The sequence below is a fragment of the Coregonus lavaretus genome (assembly GCF_964263955.1).
Source record: "Coregonus lavaretus genome assembly, contig: HAP1_SCAFFOLD_2657, whole genome shotgun sequence".
In the NCBI taxonomy this organism is placed as follows: Eukaryota; Metazoa; Chordata; class Actinopteri; order Salmoniformes; family Salmonidae; genus Coregonus; species Coregonus lavaretus.
Genome location: NW_028166136.1, coordinates 28,353 through 47,461, shown reverse-complemented (window position 1 = coordinate 47,461; position 19,109 = coordinate 28,353). Strand labels below are relative to the sequence as shown.

General features: G+C 43.7%; 1 protein-coding gene across 1 annotated transcript in view; it reads left to right on the top strand.

Annotated features, from left to right (window-relative positions):
- Nucleotides 1–19,109, top strand: part of LOC311115030 (receptor-type tyrosine-protein phosphatase mu-like) — a gene marked incomplete at both ends in the record, with an annotated part of 63,322 nt that overhangs the window by 20,156 nt on the left and 24,057 nt on the right. Inside the window, one exon of the mRNA XM_084190247.1 lies at nt 1,078–1,371. Within this exon, the coding sequence (XP_084046373.1) occupies nt 1,078–1,371 (294 nt within the window). The remainder of the gene's footprint in view (nt 1–1,077; nt 1,372–19,109) is intronic.

Genomic DNA, 19,109 nt, shown 5'->3' with positions numbered 1-19,109 from the left:
AACATTCACCATCACAATGGGCAGGAATTGTCTCATTGTCTTATCGTCGACGATTGAACACGATAGACTGGCTTTGGTACAATGAATCCTTCTCAGAGGTCTCTTCGGGAAGACAAAGAGGAAAGAGAGATGGGTGGAGGAGAGGGAGATTATTGAAATGGGTCACGGGAGAAATGGAGCAGGACCAGTGGGAGTGATGAGTAATGGGATTCAGGTTGGCTGTTCTATTGGCGAAGGTCAGGAAATTAATTGGTTTAACTCATTACCTCGCTTTTGATCTCTCTTCGTTTCACTGTGCTCTCCGCATCAGCCCGTTACTCCTGGCTTTGTGCGAGGCACCGCCACTACAATCACTTAATTGCTCTTCCTTAAGATTTAAGCTTCCGAGATCATGCTAACATGTTTTCTGTTTCTCTACAGACTCAAGTTGGATGTAATTGAGAATGTTGCTCTCTATTCTGTTCTATTTGCAGAGTAAACCAGTGGTATTTGCATAGTTTTAGTGTATTTATCTACGCTCACTGCAGGTTTAGCGCAGGGTGCCATTTGCCATCTCCCTTGTATGGCAGAGCCAAGATGAATCATCAAGAAACAGAACACATATTTGCAATGTAATATCAGTTCCTGGGACCATAGGAATGAAAGCCCCTAGAGAATGAATATAAAGTCTCTCTAGGGATAAAATAATTCCTATATTATAAAGAATGAAAGTAACTGTCCTGTTTTCCCCAATTTTCTATTAAATATTACCTATAATTAATGACAATATGAGTGAAATAGTTTTTCTATGAGGAAGTAGCAATCATTTTTGAAACGGTCTGTTTGACATACAAGTTTGAGGTGGGGTTTGTGAGGTGTTTCTTTTCCTCCTATTTATGCTTTGGCCACATATACGAGTATAGGATAAGTCAACAACATTATTTGGGTATGAGTTAACAGAATATTAACTTTTAAAAGTGAGATTTTTACTGGACAGTTACGTTAACCTTGGTAGATAAACACAGTATTTATCCACCAATTGAAATGACCATTTAAGACTCCTCATCTAACCCTCATCTCTTCCTCTTTGTCCCCCAGAGCCCCCGGTGCCCATCGCTCCGCCCCAGCTCACCGCCGTGGGTGCAACCTACCTGTGGATCCAGCTCAATGCCAACTCCATCAATGGGGATGGGCCCATCGTGGAGCGGGAGGTCGAGTACCGCATGGTGGCGGGCAGCCTCATCGACAACCAGCCCGTGGACAAAGCCACACACAAGATCGGCCACCTGGACCCCGACACGGAGTACGAGATCAGCGTGCTGCTCACCCGGCCCCTGGACGGAGGAACGGGGGCCCCCGGACCCCCTCTGAGGGCCAAGACCAAGTGTGCCGGTGAGTCCCATGCAAAGACATACATACACACACACACACCCCATTAGAGTAGGAGAAGGCCCTTTCTCCATGTAATAATGTATGGTGTTGTACAGTTACATACTAGCAGTTATACAGTACATGGTGTAGTGGTACAATATTTACAGCACAGTCATACATTATGCAGTTGGACCCTGTCTCTATACAGTGGTGCTTGCTTACTTACGGCTGTTCATTGACATTTACTTGAATGGTAAGTGGGGCAATAAATACACCACTTTAGCAACACGCAATGTACATTCATACTTTACTCCATTGCAGTGAGGCCCTTTGATAAAATGACAAAGTAATGCAATGAATAGCCCGGTACTACATACTTAACATGTTATGCAATAACACATCTGAAGAATACTTTACATAATCACATACTACAAATTAAAATACACTTACTGGCAAACACCACAGTCACACTCAACATTCTCAACTACCTGTTTCATGGAGCAGACGTCAATACTCTACGTGATCCATGCGAATGTCTGAGTTACAAATTTCATGGATGGATCTCACGTTCAGCCCATAGGGCCTTAGGGGCTTGCAGTGTCTGGCCGTTCACCCTCCACCCACACACAGCTTAATTTCCCCCTGGGTCTGTCTAGGTGACCACAGGGGCTGATGGAGCAGACTAAGCCCTCTGCAATAGTCTGAATCAACACAAAATGTAAAGGCCTTGTGAGGAATGTGGGCGCAGGAGAAGTGCAATCTCCTGTCTCCACTCTCCCTGTAGCAGGAGGTCCACTCTCCCTATAGCAGGAGGTCCACTCTCCCTGTAGCAGGAGGTCCACTCTCCCTGTAGCAGGAGGTCCACTCTCCCTGTAGCAGGAGGTCCACTCTCCCTGTAGCAGGAGGTCCACTCTCCCTGTAGCAGGAGGTCCACTCTCCCTGTAGCAGGAGGTCCACTCTCCCTGTAGCAGGAGGTCCACTCTCCCTGTAGCAGGAGGTCCACTCTTCCTGTAGCAGGAGGTCCACTCTCCGTAGCCTGTAGCAGGAGGTCCACTCTCCGTAGCCTGTAGCAGGAGGTCCACTCTCCGTAGCCTGTAGCAGGAGGTCCACTCTCCGTAGCCTGTAGCAGGAGGTCCACTCTCCGTAGCCTGTAGCAGGAGGTCCACTTTCCGTAGCCTGTAGCAGGAGGTCCACTTTCCGTAGCCTGTAGCAGGAGGTCCACTTTCCGTAGCCTGTAGCAGGAGGTCCACTTTCCGTAGCCTGTAGCAGGAGGTCCACTTTCCGTAGCCTGTAGCAGGAGGTCCACTTTCCGTAGCCTGTAGCAGGAGGTCCACTTTCCGTAGCCTGTAGCAGGAGGTCCACTTTCCGTAGCCTGTAGCAGGAGGTCCACTTTCCGTAGCCTGTAGCAGGAGGTCCACTTTCCCTGTAGCAAGAGGTCTGGGTGGCCAGTGCTTCCTTCACAGTAAAGCATGCCTGTTGGCTTTTAAGTCAAGTGTTTAACATTCTTTCCCACAGGGATGTACAACATCTATCAGCATGATATGCAAGCATACATTAGATTTCTCTATTATAATTCTGGACTACAATGAAAATGAGTGTGGTGCTGGATATGATCAGGTCTTGGTATGTGAGGTTTGGTAGTATACGTGATTGAAGTCGTATTATCACTGTGGTTTGGTGACTGTTTGACAAGACATCACGTTTTCAGTGTCAGGAGGGAGAATGGACCATTCACAGCTGTGTTGGGATTGGTAAGAGGATATATTGCTTCCTGTCTCTGTGATGGAGGTGGTGGCAGAGGGGAGGCTGACTGACCCATGAGTGACACAGGGGTGATGGATGGCCCTAATTTACTACATTCGCACACACTGTATATATATTTTCTGTTGTATTTTGACTTTTTGTTTTGTTTACCCCATATGTAACTCTGTATTGTTGTTTTTAATCGCACTGCTTTGCTTTATCTTGGCCAGGTCGCAGTTGTAAATTAGAACTTGTTCTCAACTGGCTTACCTGGTTAAATAAAGGTTAAATAAAAAATTAATAAAAATACATGTCTCGTCTTAAAAGCACTCCCTCTCTGTGGAGGAGGAAACGCTTTTATATCTGATTTCCCTGACTGTCGCTGAGCTGCTATAGGTTTCAGAGGAGGGTTGTTCCCTGGCTCTTACCCCCCATACAACCAATATTTTCAGAGCAGTTCAACAGTTTTTAAATGAGCCAAAGTCGCTCTCACAAAGCAGTTCAATTTCAATCAAATCAAATTTTAATTAATTACATATTTCATTAGAGGAATTATGAATTGATCCTGCTCACTCCACACCCCCTGACCAATACCCATTAGGCATATCACTATTCATTATAGATTTAAGTACAAAAACAATTAGATCAGCCTCCCATTCAGAGTTTCAGATATTTCAGATATTCTTTGGTCGACCATGGCGAAGCCTGTTCTGAGTGGAACCTGTCCTGTTAAACCGCTGTATGATCTTGGCCACCGTGCTGCAGCTCAGTTTCAGGGTCTTGGCAATCTTCTTATAGCCCATGCCATCTTTATGTAGAGCAACAATTCCTTTTTTCAGATCCTCAGAGAGTTCTTTGCCATGAGGTGCCATGTTGAACTTCCAGTGACCAGTATGAGGGAGTGTGAGAGCGATGACACCAAATTTAACACACATGCTCCCCATTCACACCTGAGACCTTGTAACACTAACGAGTCACATGACACCGGGGAGGGAAAATGGCTAATTGGGCCCAATTTGGACATTTTCACTTAGGGGTGTACTCACTTTTGTTGCCAGCGGTTTAGACATTAATGGCTGTGTGTTGAGTTATTTTGAGGGGACAGCAAATGTACACTGTTATACAAGCTGTACACTCACTACTTTACATTGTAGCAAAGTGTCATTTCTTCAGTGTTGTCACATGAAAATATATACTCAAATATTTACAAAAATGTGAGGGGTGTACTCACTTTTGTGAGATACTGTATGTTCTCCCCATACTGTACTGTCTTTAGTCATCCTATTTAGCTAGGTTAGCCTGCCTAAGTATGCTTCAAAGTGGTCTGACAATCATTTTACCAGTTCTTGAGGCGTTCATGAACTTTCATCCCTCTTTCTCGTCGTTCTGTTGTCTACATTCCTCTCTCATGCGGCAGGTGTTTATTTAACCTAACGTAGCGTGGGTAAAAGTGTATCCAAGTCGGAAAAGAACAGGCGTAATGGATTATGGTCATTGTAGGTAATTACCACGTTTCTGCGCTGGACTAGGTTGAATATTTGCTTACTGAAAACTACAACTCCCTTCAGCCCAGCGTCCCATAGTTCTTGACTTGATTTCGCTTATGAATTATTTTATTTCTCTCTAGAGAAACGGCCCGTTGAGCTCACAAACCCCCCCCGAACTAAATGGAATTCAAGTAATTGAACCAACATCGGTCAATTAGTTGTTTAATAACCCCTCAAAATTTGGTTAATCGCTCAGCACTACTATTTATTGTTATTCAATTCCAGTCAAACGCAGTGCTAATTAATCATTAGCATCTAAGGTAGAGAAACTCCCCTGGTGTTTTCTGAGGAGTCTCACAGCTAGCTGCTCTTAACTGGAGTGGCTGCTACATTAGCTGCTTGCTCATTAGGTGGCTAATGCTAAATTCATTAGTGCGCTGTGCGGCGGCATTCATCCCCCATCCATCTCCTCAGATAACGCTGGCTAAGCAGAGGAGCCAGAGGTCCAGACTGCACCTGATACATCGTCCTGTTGCCCAGTCGAGCATCTCTTCTAACGGAGCGAAGTAAACATTAACGTTATTAGCTAGCGTAGTGTGCCCCCACTAATTAAACAGGTGCAATGCCCCCCCCCCCCCCCGATCTACTGTGCTTTAGTAATCTCATCTTTATGGAAAGTTAGGAGTGATTGAATCTCAAATGGGGGAGAAGGAGAGTGAGCAAGGGAGTTCAACTTGAATAAGATGTAGAACGGAGAGAAGATAAGAATAAGCTAGATGTGGGAACAAAGGAGGAGCTTAGGATGGAAAGAGGGAAATGCGGGGGGAAGTGAGGGTGACGGAGGTAGGTACTGGAGGTGAGGTGAGTGAGGGAAGATAAGTGGAGCACTTTTAAAGTAACTGTCCAGTGTTGCCAGATTTCTATGAAATATCACCTATAATTAATTACAATGTGAGTGAAATAGTTTTCTTTCCAATTTCTTTTAATTATGAATGTTAAAAAGCAGCTTTTCTGTGTTCGAATGGTGTGGGCGTACCCCAACAACAGGCTTATACCGGTCGCTAAAAATAGTAATGCGAGTAGACTGCTGATAAGCCAGCTCATCCTCCTCAAGAGCATGACATCATCCTCTGAGGAAATAGCAAGCCTTTTTTTAAACGGTCTGTTTGAGATACAAGTTTGAGTTATATATAAAACTCCCTTGCCAATGACGAGCATACCCATAACATGATGCAGCCACCGCCATACTTGAAAATATGAAAAGTGGTACTCAGTGATGTGTTGTTGGATATGCCCCAAACATAATGCTTTGTATTCAGGACATAACATTTATTTATTTGCTGGAGAGGAAGGAAACCGCTCAGGGATTTCACCATGAGGCCAATGGTGACTTTAAAACAGTTACAGAGTTTAATGGCTGTGATAGGACAAAACTGAGGATGGATCAACAACATTGTAGTTACTCCACAATATCAACCTAATTGACAGAGTGAAAAGCAGGAAGCATGTACAAAATACAAATATTCCAAAACATGCATCCTGTTTGCAACAAGGGACTAAAGTAATACTGCAAAAAATGTGGCAAAGCAATTAACTTTTTGTCCTGAATACAAAGTTTTATGTTCTGGGCAAATCCAACACAACACATTACTGAGTACCACTCTCCATATTTTCAAGCATAGTGGTAGCTGCATCACATTATGGGTATGCTTGACTGAGCACGCCCCCATTCTCATCGACGGGGCTGTAGTGGAACAGGTTGAGAGCTTCAAGTTCCTTGGTGTCCACATCACCAACGAACTATCATGGTCCAAACACACCAAGACAGTCGTGAAGAGGGCACGACAAAGCCTATTCCCCCTCAGGAGACTGAAAAGATTCAGCATGGGTCCTCAGATCCTCAAAAAATTATACAGCTGCACCATCGAGAGCATCCTGACTGGTTGCATCACCGCCTGGTATGGCAACTGCTTGGCCTCCGACCGCAAGGCACTACAGAGGGTAGTGCGTACGGCCCAGTACATCACTGGGGCCAAGCTTCCTGCCATCCAGGACCTCTATACCAGGCGGTGTCAGAGGAAGGCCCTCAAAATTGTCAAAGACTCCAGCCACCCTAGTCATAGACTGTTCTCTCTGCTACCGCACGGCAAGCAGTACCGGAGTGCCAAGTCTAGGTCCAAAAGACTTCTCAACAGCTTCTACCCCCAAGCCATAAGACTCCTGAACAGCTAATCATGGCTACCCGGACTATTTGCACTGACCCCCCCCCACCCCATCTTTTTACGCTGCTGCTACTCTGTTAATTATTTATGCATAGTCACTTTAACTCTACCCACATGTACATATTACTTCAACTACCTCAACTAGCCGGTGCCCCCGCACATTGATTCTGCACCGATACCCCCCTGTATATATAGCCTCCCTACTGTTATTTTATTTTACTTCTGCTCTTTTTTTTCTCAACACTTTTTTGTTGTTTTATTTTACTTTTTTATAAAAAATAAATGCACTGTTGGTTAAGGGCTGTAAGTAAGCATTTCACTGTAATGTCTGCACCTGTTGTATTCGGCGCATGTGGCCAATAAAATTTGATTTGATTTGCAGTCGTTAAGGACTGGGGAGTTTTTCAGGATAATTTTGTTTGAATACGACCGAACTGAGGGAGAGGAGTATAAACGTGATTTGGAAGAAAAGAACAACGGACTAATATACCTTCAGACACCCACATACAGGTCGAAAAATCCTTGTTAGGGGTATCATCTCATGCAAGACAAAGGGAGTAATCGATCTCATCACCTGTACATGTGGGAAAGCCTCCGTAGGACAAATGAAAAGACAATTAAAACAACACATAGCTGAACACCGCAGCTCAATCAGGTGTAAGAACACTGACTAACCAGTAGCAGCTCACTTTGTTGAAGCTAACCATCCTATCTCCTCCCTCAAATGCACAGGCATTGAGCATGTTGCTCTACCAAGGAGAGGAGGTAACATCGAGATCCTACTACTACAGAGGGAGGCCTACTGGATATCCTATTTAAAAACATTGACCCCTAGTGGTCTGAATATTTACTTTGATCTCAGGCCCTTCTTATGACCAATTATATTTTCTGTGAACAGGTCTTGTAAATGAATATTATTTCTACAGCTTATCAGCGTACACCCAATATGTTCCCCCTGTTGATGATGCTTATTATGCATTATGGTTGAACCAAAATATTACATGTAACATTTATTTTTTATGAAATTGGAAATATTAAAATATATAGGTGAAATTAAAGGAAACAATAATGTATGTTGATGCTAATGTTATGATAATGGTAATGATAACAATGGCATAATATATTCAATATGCTGTGGGCTATTATCTTTTAACAGTTTCACTCAATTCATTCTGATCAACCTAGCAATTACAACACACCCCTCACTATTGTCATTTGTTGCACTAATTGCACTGTTTGTCTACATAACCTGGTTGAAGCGTTCATGACATTACCCTGAAGAAGGCACAGTGATGCTGAAACGTTGGTGGTTTTTTACCCAATAAATGACTGGGAGGTTATACATATGGAGTGTGCGACTCTTTGTTTTTATAGCTTAGAATTCAGGCTGTAACTCAACGAAATGTGGATTAAGTCAAAGGGTATGAATACTTTCTGAAGGCACTGTAGACTTTTGTCCATTAATGGTTCATTGAATTAACAAGGTTTTCTACTTGGTGTGTATTAGTGTTTGCACATGTTTTCGATGTGATAAACAGAAAATAACCAAAGGTGATTAGAAGGAACGTCAATTTAGTGAGATTTGTTAAAATTTTGTCTGCATTTAATCCACGGGCTTGTTAGGCATTCTTAAAGCAGCGTTACTCTGTGTAATCTGACAAACTAGAGAACATCACCCATGCAAATTTGATATTTTTTAATCCCACAATGACACTTTTCCAGTATGTTTATTTTTTTCCTCCAGTTATTTTTTGGTTGTTGATTTATTTAGTACGATTAATTATTTATCGCGTGCCTTATGTCTTTTTTTTTATTATCACAGAAACATGTTGAATTATAGATATGCGAATGGCCATCATACACAAGTTGAGACTTGGTCTCAGTGTGGGGTGTCTTTTGGTACGTCACTAGCTCAGATAATACACTGGCTTAATGGCTCTTTTCATCTCTGTTCTGACTGCTTCAAAGGTGCAATTTTCAGTCTCATTTCACAACCCTACTGTGTGTGTGTGCGTGCCTGTGTGTGTTTGCATGGAGAGAGGCTGTAGTCTCATTGTTCCACCTAATCCCAGTCAGTTGGACCCTTCTGTGTACCCTAGCTCTCTGACTGCTAAACAGCCTCACCGACTAGCACCAGGCAAGTACTGACACTCCCATTTACTACCACAAACTGGGTCTGCACCGGGCAGGATGCAACTAATGAGAACACACACACACTTACAGAACCCATTGTAAAATGAGGCGGTTCCTTTGAAGCAGTGGGAATGTACAACACACGTAACACAATGATTCATGTAGTTTCAGCAGGTCTTAAAACACTGGGCCATGCTGTGTGAGTAGAGGTCTATGGAGGGTCCAATGGGAAGTTTGGCCATGGTTTTAAATGTACTTTATTTCCCTGAAGGAGGCAGAGGGGACAGTGAAGCAAACAGAGGAGGGGGGGGGGATGGTTTCAGGGGACCAGAGCGTGAAAATCTGATGTGCAAAAGGGAGAGGATACAAGTGGAGAGCGAGAGGAAATGGTGAAGGAACTGGAGAAAGAGTGATGCCAAATAAATAAATGGCGAGAGAGCCAGCCGAGGGAGAGGAGATACAATTGCGTAAATTTTTGAGTGGGTATTAGAAAGCCCCATGGACATGAAAAACACATTTCAAAGAAGAGCGCTGGCCAGCTTTTAATGCATGTTCTCTTGTCTAGTTTTTTTATTTTTGTCAGACGAGACGACACTTAAGCATGTCTCAGGGCCACATTGAAAGACTACTGGGCCTGTTGGGGAAGAGTTTTGGCTCGGACTCGTCTGTCTGCCGTTGACATTTGCCAAGATGCCACCATCGTTCCAATATGGGGTCTTGCATTTTGGCCCATGAAACTACTGTAATGGATAATATGTATGTTATGTATCTGCTATTAAGTGTGTGTGTGTTTATCTGTGTGTGCGTGCTCGTGAGTGTGTAGGTGCAAATGTGTGTATGGCTTATTTGTGTTTGTGCAGGCCCTCCTGTGTGTGTATATAGTTTAGGGTGGCACTGTGTGTATAGGTTTTAGGGTGGCACTGTGTGTATAGGGTTTAGGGTGGCACTGTTGTGATGACTGGTGGGGGGAGAGAGGAGAGTTTAAAGCCAGGACGTCCTCTGAGCTCTCTCTCTCCCCTCAGGCACCACGCTCCTCTCCTCCTTTCTTCCTCCTCTTCTCTCCTCTCTCTCTCCTCCGAGCTTCATTCCTCCCAGCAGGCAAATTAAATATGATGATCCCACTGGAAATGAAATAGTAAATCTCTTATAGGCCTCTCTGCCTGCCTCCCTGACTGGGGTAGAAACACGCTCTTGAAAGTCACCTTCACCAATGACATCTGTTTCCTGGGAGAAAAATGATCAAAGGAAAGAAATACAGAGGGGAGGTATCGCGTGCCTCCATCTTTTAAATCCCCACTGCGCGAGAGCTCACACTCTTATCAGTTCCTCCACTCTGGATATCTGCAGTACCAAGGAAGCGCCTTTACCTGAAGATGCGTTTTAGGTGTTGATGCTGTGTGCACTGTACTAGTTTTAAGACCTGTTTACAGTGAGGCTGCTGAGAAGAGGACACTAGAAAGTGTGTGAGCATGTGCGTACAGTGCCTTCAGAAAGTATTTATACCTCTTGACTTATTCCACATTTTGTTGTTACAGCCGGAATTCAAAAATGGATGAACTCTATTTTATCTTCTCACCCATCTACACTCAATAGCCCATAATGACAAAGTGAAAACATGGTTTTAGCCCTTGGCAGCGATTACAGCTGTGTCTTTCTGGGTAAGTCTCTAAAAGCTTTGCACACCTGGATTGTACAATAACTGCTTGAAAATATGGAGAGTGGTACATTTGTCCTGAATGCAAACATTTGCATTCAGGACAAAAAGAGAATTGCTTTGCCACATTTTTTGCAGTATTACTTTAGTGCCTTGTTGCAAACATGATGCATGTTTTGGAATATTTTTATTCTGTACATGCTTACTTCTTTTCACTCTGTCAATTAGGTTAGTATTGTGGAGTAACTACAATGTTGTTGATCTATCCTCAGTTTTGTCCTATCACAGCCATTAAACTCTAGCTGTTTTAAAGTCACCATTGGCCTCATGGTGAAATCCCTGAGTGGTTTCCTTCCTCTCCGGCAACTAAGTTGTATCTTTGTAGTGACTGGGTGTATTGATACACCATCCAAAGTGTAATTAATAACTTCACCCTGCTCAAAGGGATATTCAATCTTTTTTTTATTTAATTTTTTTATAAATTTTTTATACCTGTCTCCCTTCTTTGCGAGGCATTGGAAAACCTCCCTGGTCTTTGTGGTTGAATCTGTTTGAAATTCACTGCTCGACTGAGGGACCTTACAGATAATTCTATGTGTGGAGTACAGAGATGAGGTAGTCATTCAAAAATCCTGTTATACCCTATTATTGCACACAGAGTGAGTCCATGCAACTTATTATGTGACTTGTTAAGCACATTTATTATGAACTTATTTAGTTTTGCCATAACAAAGGCGTTGACTACTTATTGACTCAATACAGCTTTTTATTTTTTATTCATTTGTCAAATAATCTAAAAACACAATTCCACTTTGAAATTATGGGGTATTGTGTGTAGGCCAGTGACAATCTCAATTTAATGTGGAAAAAGTCAAGGGGTTTGGAATACTTTCTGAAGGCACTGTATGCTAAATGGCATATTATTATTATTATTATTATTATTATTAAATTGATTTTTATTTGGATTTCATGTAGTGGACATACACAAAATAGTCAAAATTGGTGAAGTGAAATAAAAAAAATAACTTGTTTCAAAACATTCTAAAAAATAAATAACGGAAAAGTGGTACGTGCATATGTATTCACTCCCTTTGCTATGAAGCCCCTAAATAAGATCTGGTGCAACCAATTACCTTCAGAAGTCGCATACAGTGGGGGAAAAAATTATTTAGTCAGCCACCAATTGTGCAAGTTCTCCCACTTAAAAAGATGAGAGGCCTGTAATTTTCATCATAGGTACACGTCAACTATGACAGACAAATTAAGAAAAAAAATCCAGAAAATCACATTGTAGGATTTTGAATGAATTTATTTGCAAATAAAGGTGGAAAATAAGTATTTCGTCAATAACAAAAGTTTCTCAATACCTTGTTATATACCCTTTGTTGGCAATGACACAGGTCAAACATTTTCTGTAAGTCTTCACAAGGTTTTCACACACTGTTGCTGGTATTTTGGCCCATTCCTCCATGCAGATCTCCTCTAGAGCAGTGATGTTTTGGGGCTGTCGCTGGGCAACACAGACTTAACTCCATCCAAAGATTTTCTATGGGGTTGAGATCTGGAGACTGGCTAGGCCACTCCAGGACCTTGAAATGCTTCTTACGAAGCCACTCCTTCGTTGCCCGGGCGGTGTGTTTGGGATCATTGTCATGCTGAAAGACCCAGCCACGTTTCATCTTCAATGCCCTTGCTGATGGATGGAGGTTTTCACTCAAAATCTCACGATACATGGCCCCATTCATTCTTTCCTTTACACGGATCAGTCGTCCTGGTCCCTTTGCAGAAAAACAGCCCCAAAGCATGATGTTTCCACCCCCATGCTTCACAGTAGGTATGGTGTTCTTTGGATGCAACTCAGCATTCTTTGTCCTCCAAACACGACGAGTTGAGTTTTTACCAAAAAGTTATATTTTGGTTTCATCTGACCATATGACATTCTCCCAATCCTCTTCTGGATCATCCAAATGCACTCTAGCAAACTTCAGACGGGCCTGGACATGTACTGGCTTAAGCAGGGGGACACGTCTGGCACTGCAGGATTTGAGTCCCTGGCGGCGTAGTGTGTTACTGATGGTAGGCTTTGTTACTTTGGTCCCAGCTCTCTGCAGGTCATTCACTAGGTCCCCCCGTGTGGTTCTGGGATTTTTGCTCACCGTTCTTGTGATCATTTTGACCCCACGGGGTGAGATCTTGCGTGGAGCCCCAGATCGAGGGAGATTATCAGTGGTCTTGTATGTCTTCCATTTCCTAATAATTGCTCCCACAGTTGATTTATTCAAACCAAGCTGCTTACCTATTGCAGATTCAGTCTTCCCAGCCTGGTGCAGGTCTACAATTTTGTTTCTGGTGTCCTTTGACAGCTCTTTGGTCTTGGCCATAGTGGAGTTTGGAGTGTGACTGTTTGAGGTTGTGGACATGTGTCTTTTATACTGATAACAAGTTCAAACAGGTGCCATTAATACAGGTAACGAGTGGAGGACAGAGGAGCCTCTTAAAGAAGAAGTTACAGGTCTGTGAGAGCCAGAAATCTTGCTTGTTTGTAGGTGACCAAATACTTATTTTCCACCATAATTAGCAAATAAATTCATTAAAAATCCTACAATGTGATTTTCTGGAGAAAAAAAATCTCAATTTGTCTGTCATAGTTGACGTGTACCTATGATGAAAATTACAGGCCTCTCTCATCTTTTTAAGTGGGAGAACTTGCACAATTGGTGGCTGACTAAATACTTTTTTTCCCCCACTGTATGTATGTATGTATGTGTGTGTCAGAGCCTGGAGACACCCACAACTGTCCTGTCACATACACTCTGAGGAGAGAAGACGAAAAGGGGGAAAAGTGCCAAACGCACATCAGAAGCTACTTGTCAGGCCTGGCGAACCACCAGGGGAGAGCAGCCACTCCGTACACTGTCAACATTCCTCAATTACACTCTCCTTCACATGCTCTGTTACCCAAGTGCTACCTTGAATGGGAAGGGGTGGATGGAGGAAGGGGAGAGGACAAATGGAGAAAGAAAGAACCAGGAAGACAAGATAAGAAAGGCAAACCGGGGCCTGCCTGTCACTGTCCGTCACATTTCATTTTCCTCCGAGGGGTTCGGTGAGGTTTCACGCATCATGTTTTTTCCCTCCTTCCCCCATTGCCCCCGCTGAGAAAAAACAAATGGTCTCCTCTCAATTAATTTTTTTTTCTTCTTTACGGGGACGGAACAGCTGCCAGCGGAAGGGACGGCGACAGAGCACAGAGGGAGAGAGAGGTGTGTGTGTCGCAGTGATAGAGCAGAGCGCACATCCCTCCCCACCACGCTACACTGACCCCAATCACCACCTGAGGGACCAGTCCAGCACCGACAGACAGCACAACCAGCCTGACACATGACAAATTGCTGCTCACCGCACAACCCTATAGAACACACAGACACAGACATACACATACAGCAATACACATATGCAGCAATACACACACACACACACACACAGGTCCCCTTGCTACCACAGGCCCCCCTATGCCTCTCCCCATGTCATTTAATACCTGTGTATGGAGCCTGAGATTACAGTGGGGCCCCGGCTATTGGATCAGACTGCTGGAAGTAGCTTCCCTTCGTTGAGGAAGATGTATAGATTGCATTTGGCTGGTCTGCAGCCGTTCCCCGGCTCTGTTCAGATGAGAAGACAACAAAAAAACAACACAACACACAGTGATCCTTAGGCACAATATTTTTTCAGCTCCGAGGTTCTGTTGCTGATGGTGAAGAAAGAATCCTACACACGCGCACAGGAACACACACACACACACACACACACACACACACACACACACACACACACACACACACACACACACACAAACCCATGTACCACCACCTTTTTATTCATTCTTCTGTAAGATAAGCCCAAACCAAACAGATTGCTGTTAGTGTGAGCCTCCCTCCATTATTGGATTATAAAGCAATGTGACATCTCTATTACTGTACTGACCGATCTCCCATCCCCACTCTGCTGCAAACACAGTAATCCGGCCACTGATAACATTGGCAGCCGTACCACTCATTGTGTCCCCCCAGCAGACACAATATCCACAAGTCAGCTAACTGTTTACGTCTTAGCTATTAGCTCCCACAGTTTATTACAGTCTGCTCTAGCCCACCTCTGAGAAAAGAAAGTTATTGGATTGAGTGGAAAAATGTGACGCGTGGACATGGAAACACGTCTCTAATCAATCTGCAATGTGTTAATGGCTTCCCAAGATTGTTTTTCTCATATCAAATGGAATCAGTGATTAGTGTTTGTGACATGGACTTTAATGGTTAGGGGTCTGTTGGTATCTGTTGCAGCAGTGTGGAAATATGTGAGTTCTCACCAGATTCTGTAGGCAGAGACTGTTACAGGAAACCGAAAATTATAGTACACCATCTCCTGTTATATGATACCCCTGGGGGTGATGACAATCCACCTGTATCTGTCATTATGTGTACCATCATAACTCACCTGGACCAGGAAGTGGACCGGTTTCTCATTTTACTGTGTTAAAATGAGAGACCAGTTTCTCCAACAGCAATGGTCCACACGGCTCTACAGTAGATGGGTTTTTTAAGCCATGCATTTCATTAATGGAACAAGAAAATATGGTTTTATTGTTCTTTTCACTGCAGTTTTCTCTTAGCTGCCCTGAACACAATCAGAGTTTGGGTTCTGAGGTGGACCTCTGTCGTTTTCTGCTTGTAACATAATTTCTATGGTAATTATCTCTCTCTCTCTCTTTCTCTTTCTTTCTTTCTATCTTTCTTTCTTACTTTCTTTCTTTCTTTCTCGTACGTGTGTGACAATGGCTGTTCGACTCGGCGCCCAAATGAAAGTCAACCAACTCATCTTCTCAACTTTCGCCCGAGGAACGTCACGCCACGCCATTATCTGTATTGACAAAACAAGCCTCAGATAGGTCTAAGTAGAGACAGTAGGGAACATGGGGGGACAGAAAGAAATGGAACGGATTGGTTTTCAATAGTCCCTGTACCTACAGGCATCTCTCCGCCTCGCATTTCAGTTCCGCCTACGTCTCTGTAGAGGGTTTGTCACTGTTTAACCTTGTTATTCACCTCTCAGTGACTGTAAAACCCACCCGTTATTCATCCACCCCAGGTCATCTTTGGGAGGGCGCAAGCCAAGCTGGTTTCATCCGGTCTGCCTGGTTTATCGAGTTACATCCAAATGGAATCAAGAGAAAGACACAAAGCTCTGAGGAGGATGGGGGGACGGCCATATTGTTTCTCTCTCAACTTCAATTAAAGGGCCTCTATTATTACTTAGCCTTGGGTTATACAGCACATATAGCACTCTAGCTGCATGGGTATACAGCACATATAGCACTGTAGCTGCATGGGTATACAGCATATATAGCACTCTAGCTGCATGGGTATACAGCACATACAGTGGGGAGAACAAGTATTTGATACACTGCCGATTTTGCAGGTTTTCCTACTTACAAAGCATGTAGAGGTCTGTAATTTTGATCATAGGTACACTTCAACTGTGAGAGACGGAATCTAAAACAAAATTCCAGAAAATCACATTGTATGATTTTTAAGTAATTCATTTGCATTTTATTGCATGACATAAGTATTTGATCACCTACCAACCAGTAAGAATTCCGGCTCTCACTGACCTGTTCGTTTTTCTTTTAAGAAGCCCTCCTGTTCTCCACTCATTACCTGTATTAACTGCACCTGTTTGAACTCGTTACCTGTATAAAAGACACCTGTCCACACACTCAATCAAACAGACTCCAACCTCTCCACAATGGCCAAGACGAGAGAGCTGTGTAAGGACATCAGGGATAAAATTGTAGACCTGCACAAGGCTGGGATGGGCTACAGGACAATAGGCAAGCAGCTTGGTGAGAAGGCAACAACTGTTGGCGCAATTATTAGAAAATGGAAGAAGTTCAAGATGACGGTCAATCACCCTCGGTCTGGGGCTCCATGCAAGATCTCACCTCGTGGGGCATCAATGATCATGAGGAAGGTGAGGGATCAGCCCAGAACTACACGGCAGGACCTGGTCAATGACCTGAAGAAAGCTGGGACCACAGTCTCAAAGAAAACCATTAGTAACACACTACGCCGTCATGGATTAAAATCCTGCAGCGCACGCAAGGTCCCCCTGCTCAAGCCAGCGCATGTCCAGGCCCGTCTGAAGTTTGCCAATGACCATCTGGATGATCCAGAGGAGGAATGGGAGAAGGTCATGTGGTCTGATGAGACAAAAATAGAGCTTTTTGGTCTAAACTCCACTTGCCGTGTTTGGAGGAAGAAGAAGGATGAGTACAACCCCAAGAACACCATCCCAACCGTGAAGCATGGAGGTGGAAACATCATTCTTTGGGGATGCTTTTCTGCAAAGGGGACAGGACAACTGCACCGTATTGAGGGGAGGATGGATGGGGCCATGTATCGCGAGATCTTGGCCAACAACCTCCTTCCCTCAGTAAGAGCATTGAAGATGTGTCGTGGCTGGGTCTTCCAGCATGACAACGACCCGAAACACACAGCCAGGGCAACTAAGGAGTGGCTCCGTAAGAAGCATCTCAAGGTCCTGGAGTGGCCTAGCCAGTCTCCAGACCTGAACCCAATAGAACATCTTTGGAGGGAGCTGAAAGTCTGTATTGCCCAGCGACACCCCCGAAACCTGAAGGATCTGGAGAAGGTCTGTATGGAGGAGTGGGCCAAAATCCCTGCTGCAGTGTGTGCAAACCTGGTCAAGACCTACAGGAAACGTATGATCTCTGTAATTGCAAACAAAGGTTTCTGTACCAAATATTAAGTTCTGCTTTTCTGATGTATCAAATAATAATAAAATGCAAATTAATTACTTAAAAATCATACAATGTGATTTTCTGGATTTTTATTTTAGATTCCGTCTCTCACAGTTGAAGTGTACCTATGATAAAAATTACAGACCTCTACATGCTTTGTAAGTAGGAAAACCTGCAAAATCGGCTAGTGTATCAAATACTTGTTCTCCCCACTGTATAGCACTCTATCTGCATGGGTTATACAGCACCTTTAGCACTCTAGCTGCATGGGTATACAGCATATATAGCACTCTAGCTGCATGGGTATACAGCACATTTAGCACTCTAGCTGCATAGCAGGTGAATCTACACACCAACCCTATTTGGACCCTATTCACTGTTACTGTGTCCGTCGTCTTCTATCTTCTTTAATACTAAGGAAGGACGTTGACTAGGGTGATATTAACTGACACCTTGACAAGAGACATTTCAGACCGTGTAAGTATGAATTCAAATCAAAATGTATTTGTCACATGCTTCGTAAACAACAGGTGTAGACTAACAGTGAAATGCTTACTTACGGGCCCTTCCCAACAATTCTGAAAAAAAAGAAGAAGAAAAAAGTAAAAAAATAACACAAGGAATAAATATACAATTAAATCAAGGAATCATAATAAATAATACATCCATGATGAGTAACGATAACTTGGCTATATATACAGGGTACCAGTACCGAGTTGATGTGCAGGGCTACAAGATAGTTGAGGTAGATATGTATATATCGGTAGGGATAAAGTGACGAGGCAACGGGATAGATAATAAACAGTAACAGCAGCATATGTAATGAGTCAAAAGAGATTAGTGCAAAAGCGGTCAAAGCAGATATTCCGGGTAACTATTGGTTAACTAAACTCAGCAAAAAAAGAAACATCCTCTCACTGTCAACTGCATTTATTTTTAGCAAAGTTAACATGTGTAAATATTTGTATGAACATAACAAGATTCAACAACTGAGACATAAACTGAACAAGTTCCACAGACGTGACTAACAGAAATGGAATAATGTGTCCCTTAACAAAGGGGGGGTCAAAATCAAAAGTAACAGTCAGTATCTGGTGTGGCCACCAGCTGCATTAAGTACTGCAGTGCATCTCCTCCTCATGTACTGCACCATATTTGCCAGTTATTGCTGTGAGATGTTACCACACTCTTCCACCAAGGCACCTGCAAGTTCCCAGACATTTCTGGGGGGAATGGCCCTAGCCCTCACCCTCCGATCCAACAGGTCCCAGACGTGCTCAATGGGATTGAGATCCGGGCTCTTCGCTGGCCATGGCAGAACAGTGACATTCCTGTCTTGCAGGAAATCACGCACAGAACGAGCAGTATGGTTGGTGGCATTGTCATGCTGCAGGGTCATGTCAGGATGAGCCTGCAGGAAGGGTACCACATGAGGGAGGAGGATGTCTTCCCTGTAACGCACCGCGTTGAGATTGCCTGCAATGACAACAAGCTCAGTCCGATGATGCTGTGACACACCGCCCCAGACCATGATGGATCCACCTGCAAATTAAACCCGCTCCAGAGTACAGGCCTCGTGTAACGCTCATTCCTTCGACGATAAACGCGAATCCAACTATCACCCCTGGTGAGACAACCGCGACTCGTTTGTGAAGAGCACTTTTTGCCAGTCCTTTCTGGTCCAGCGACGGTGGGTTTGTGCC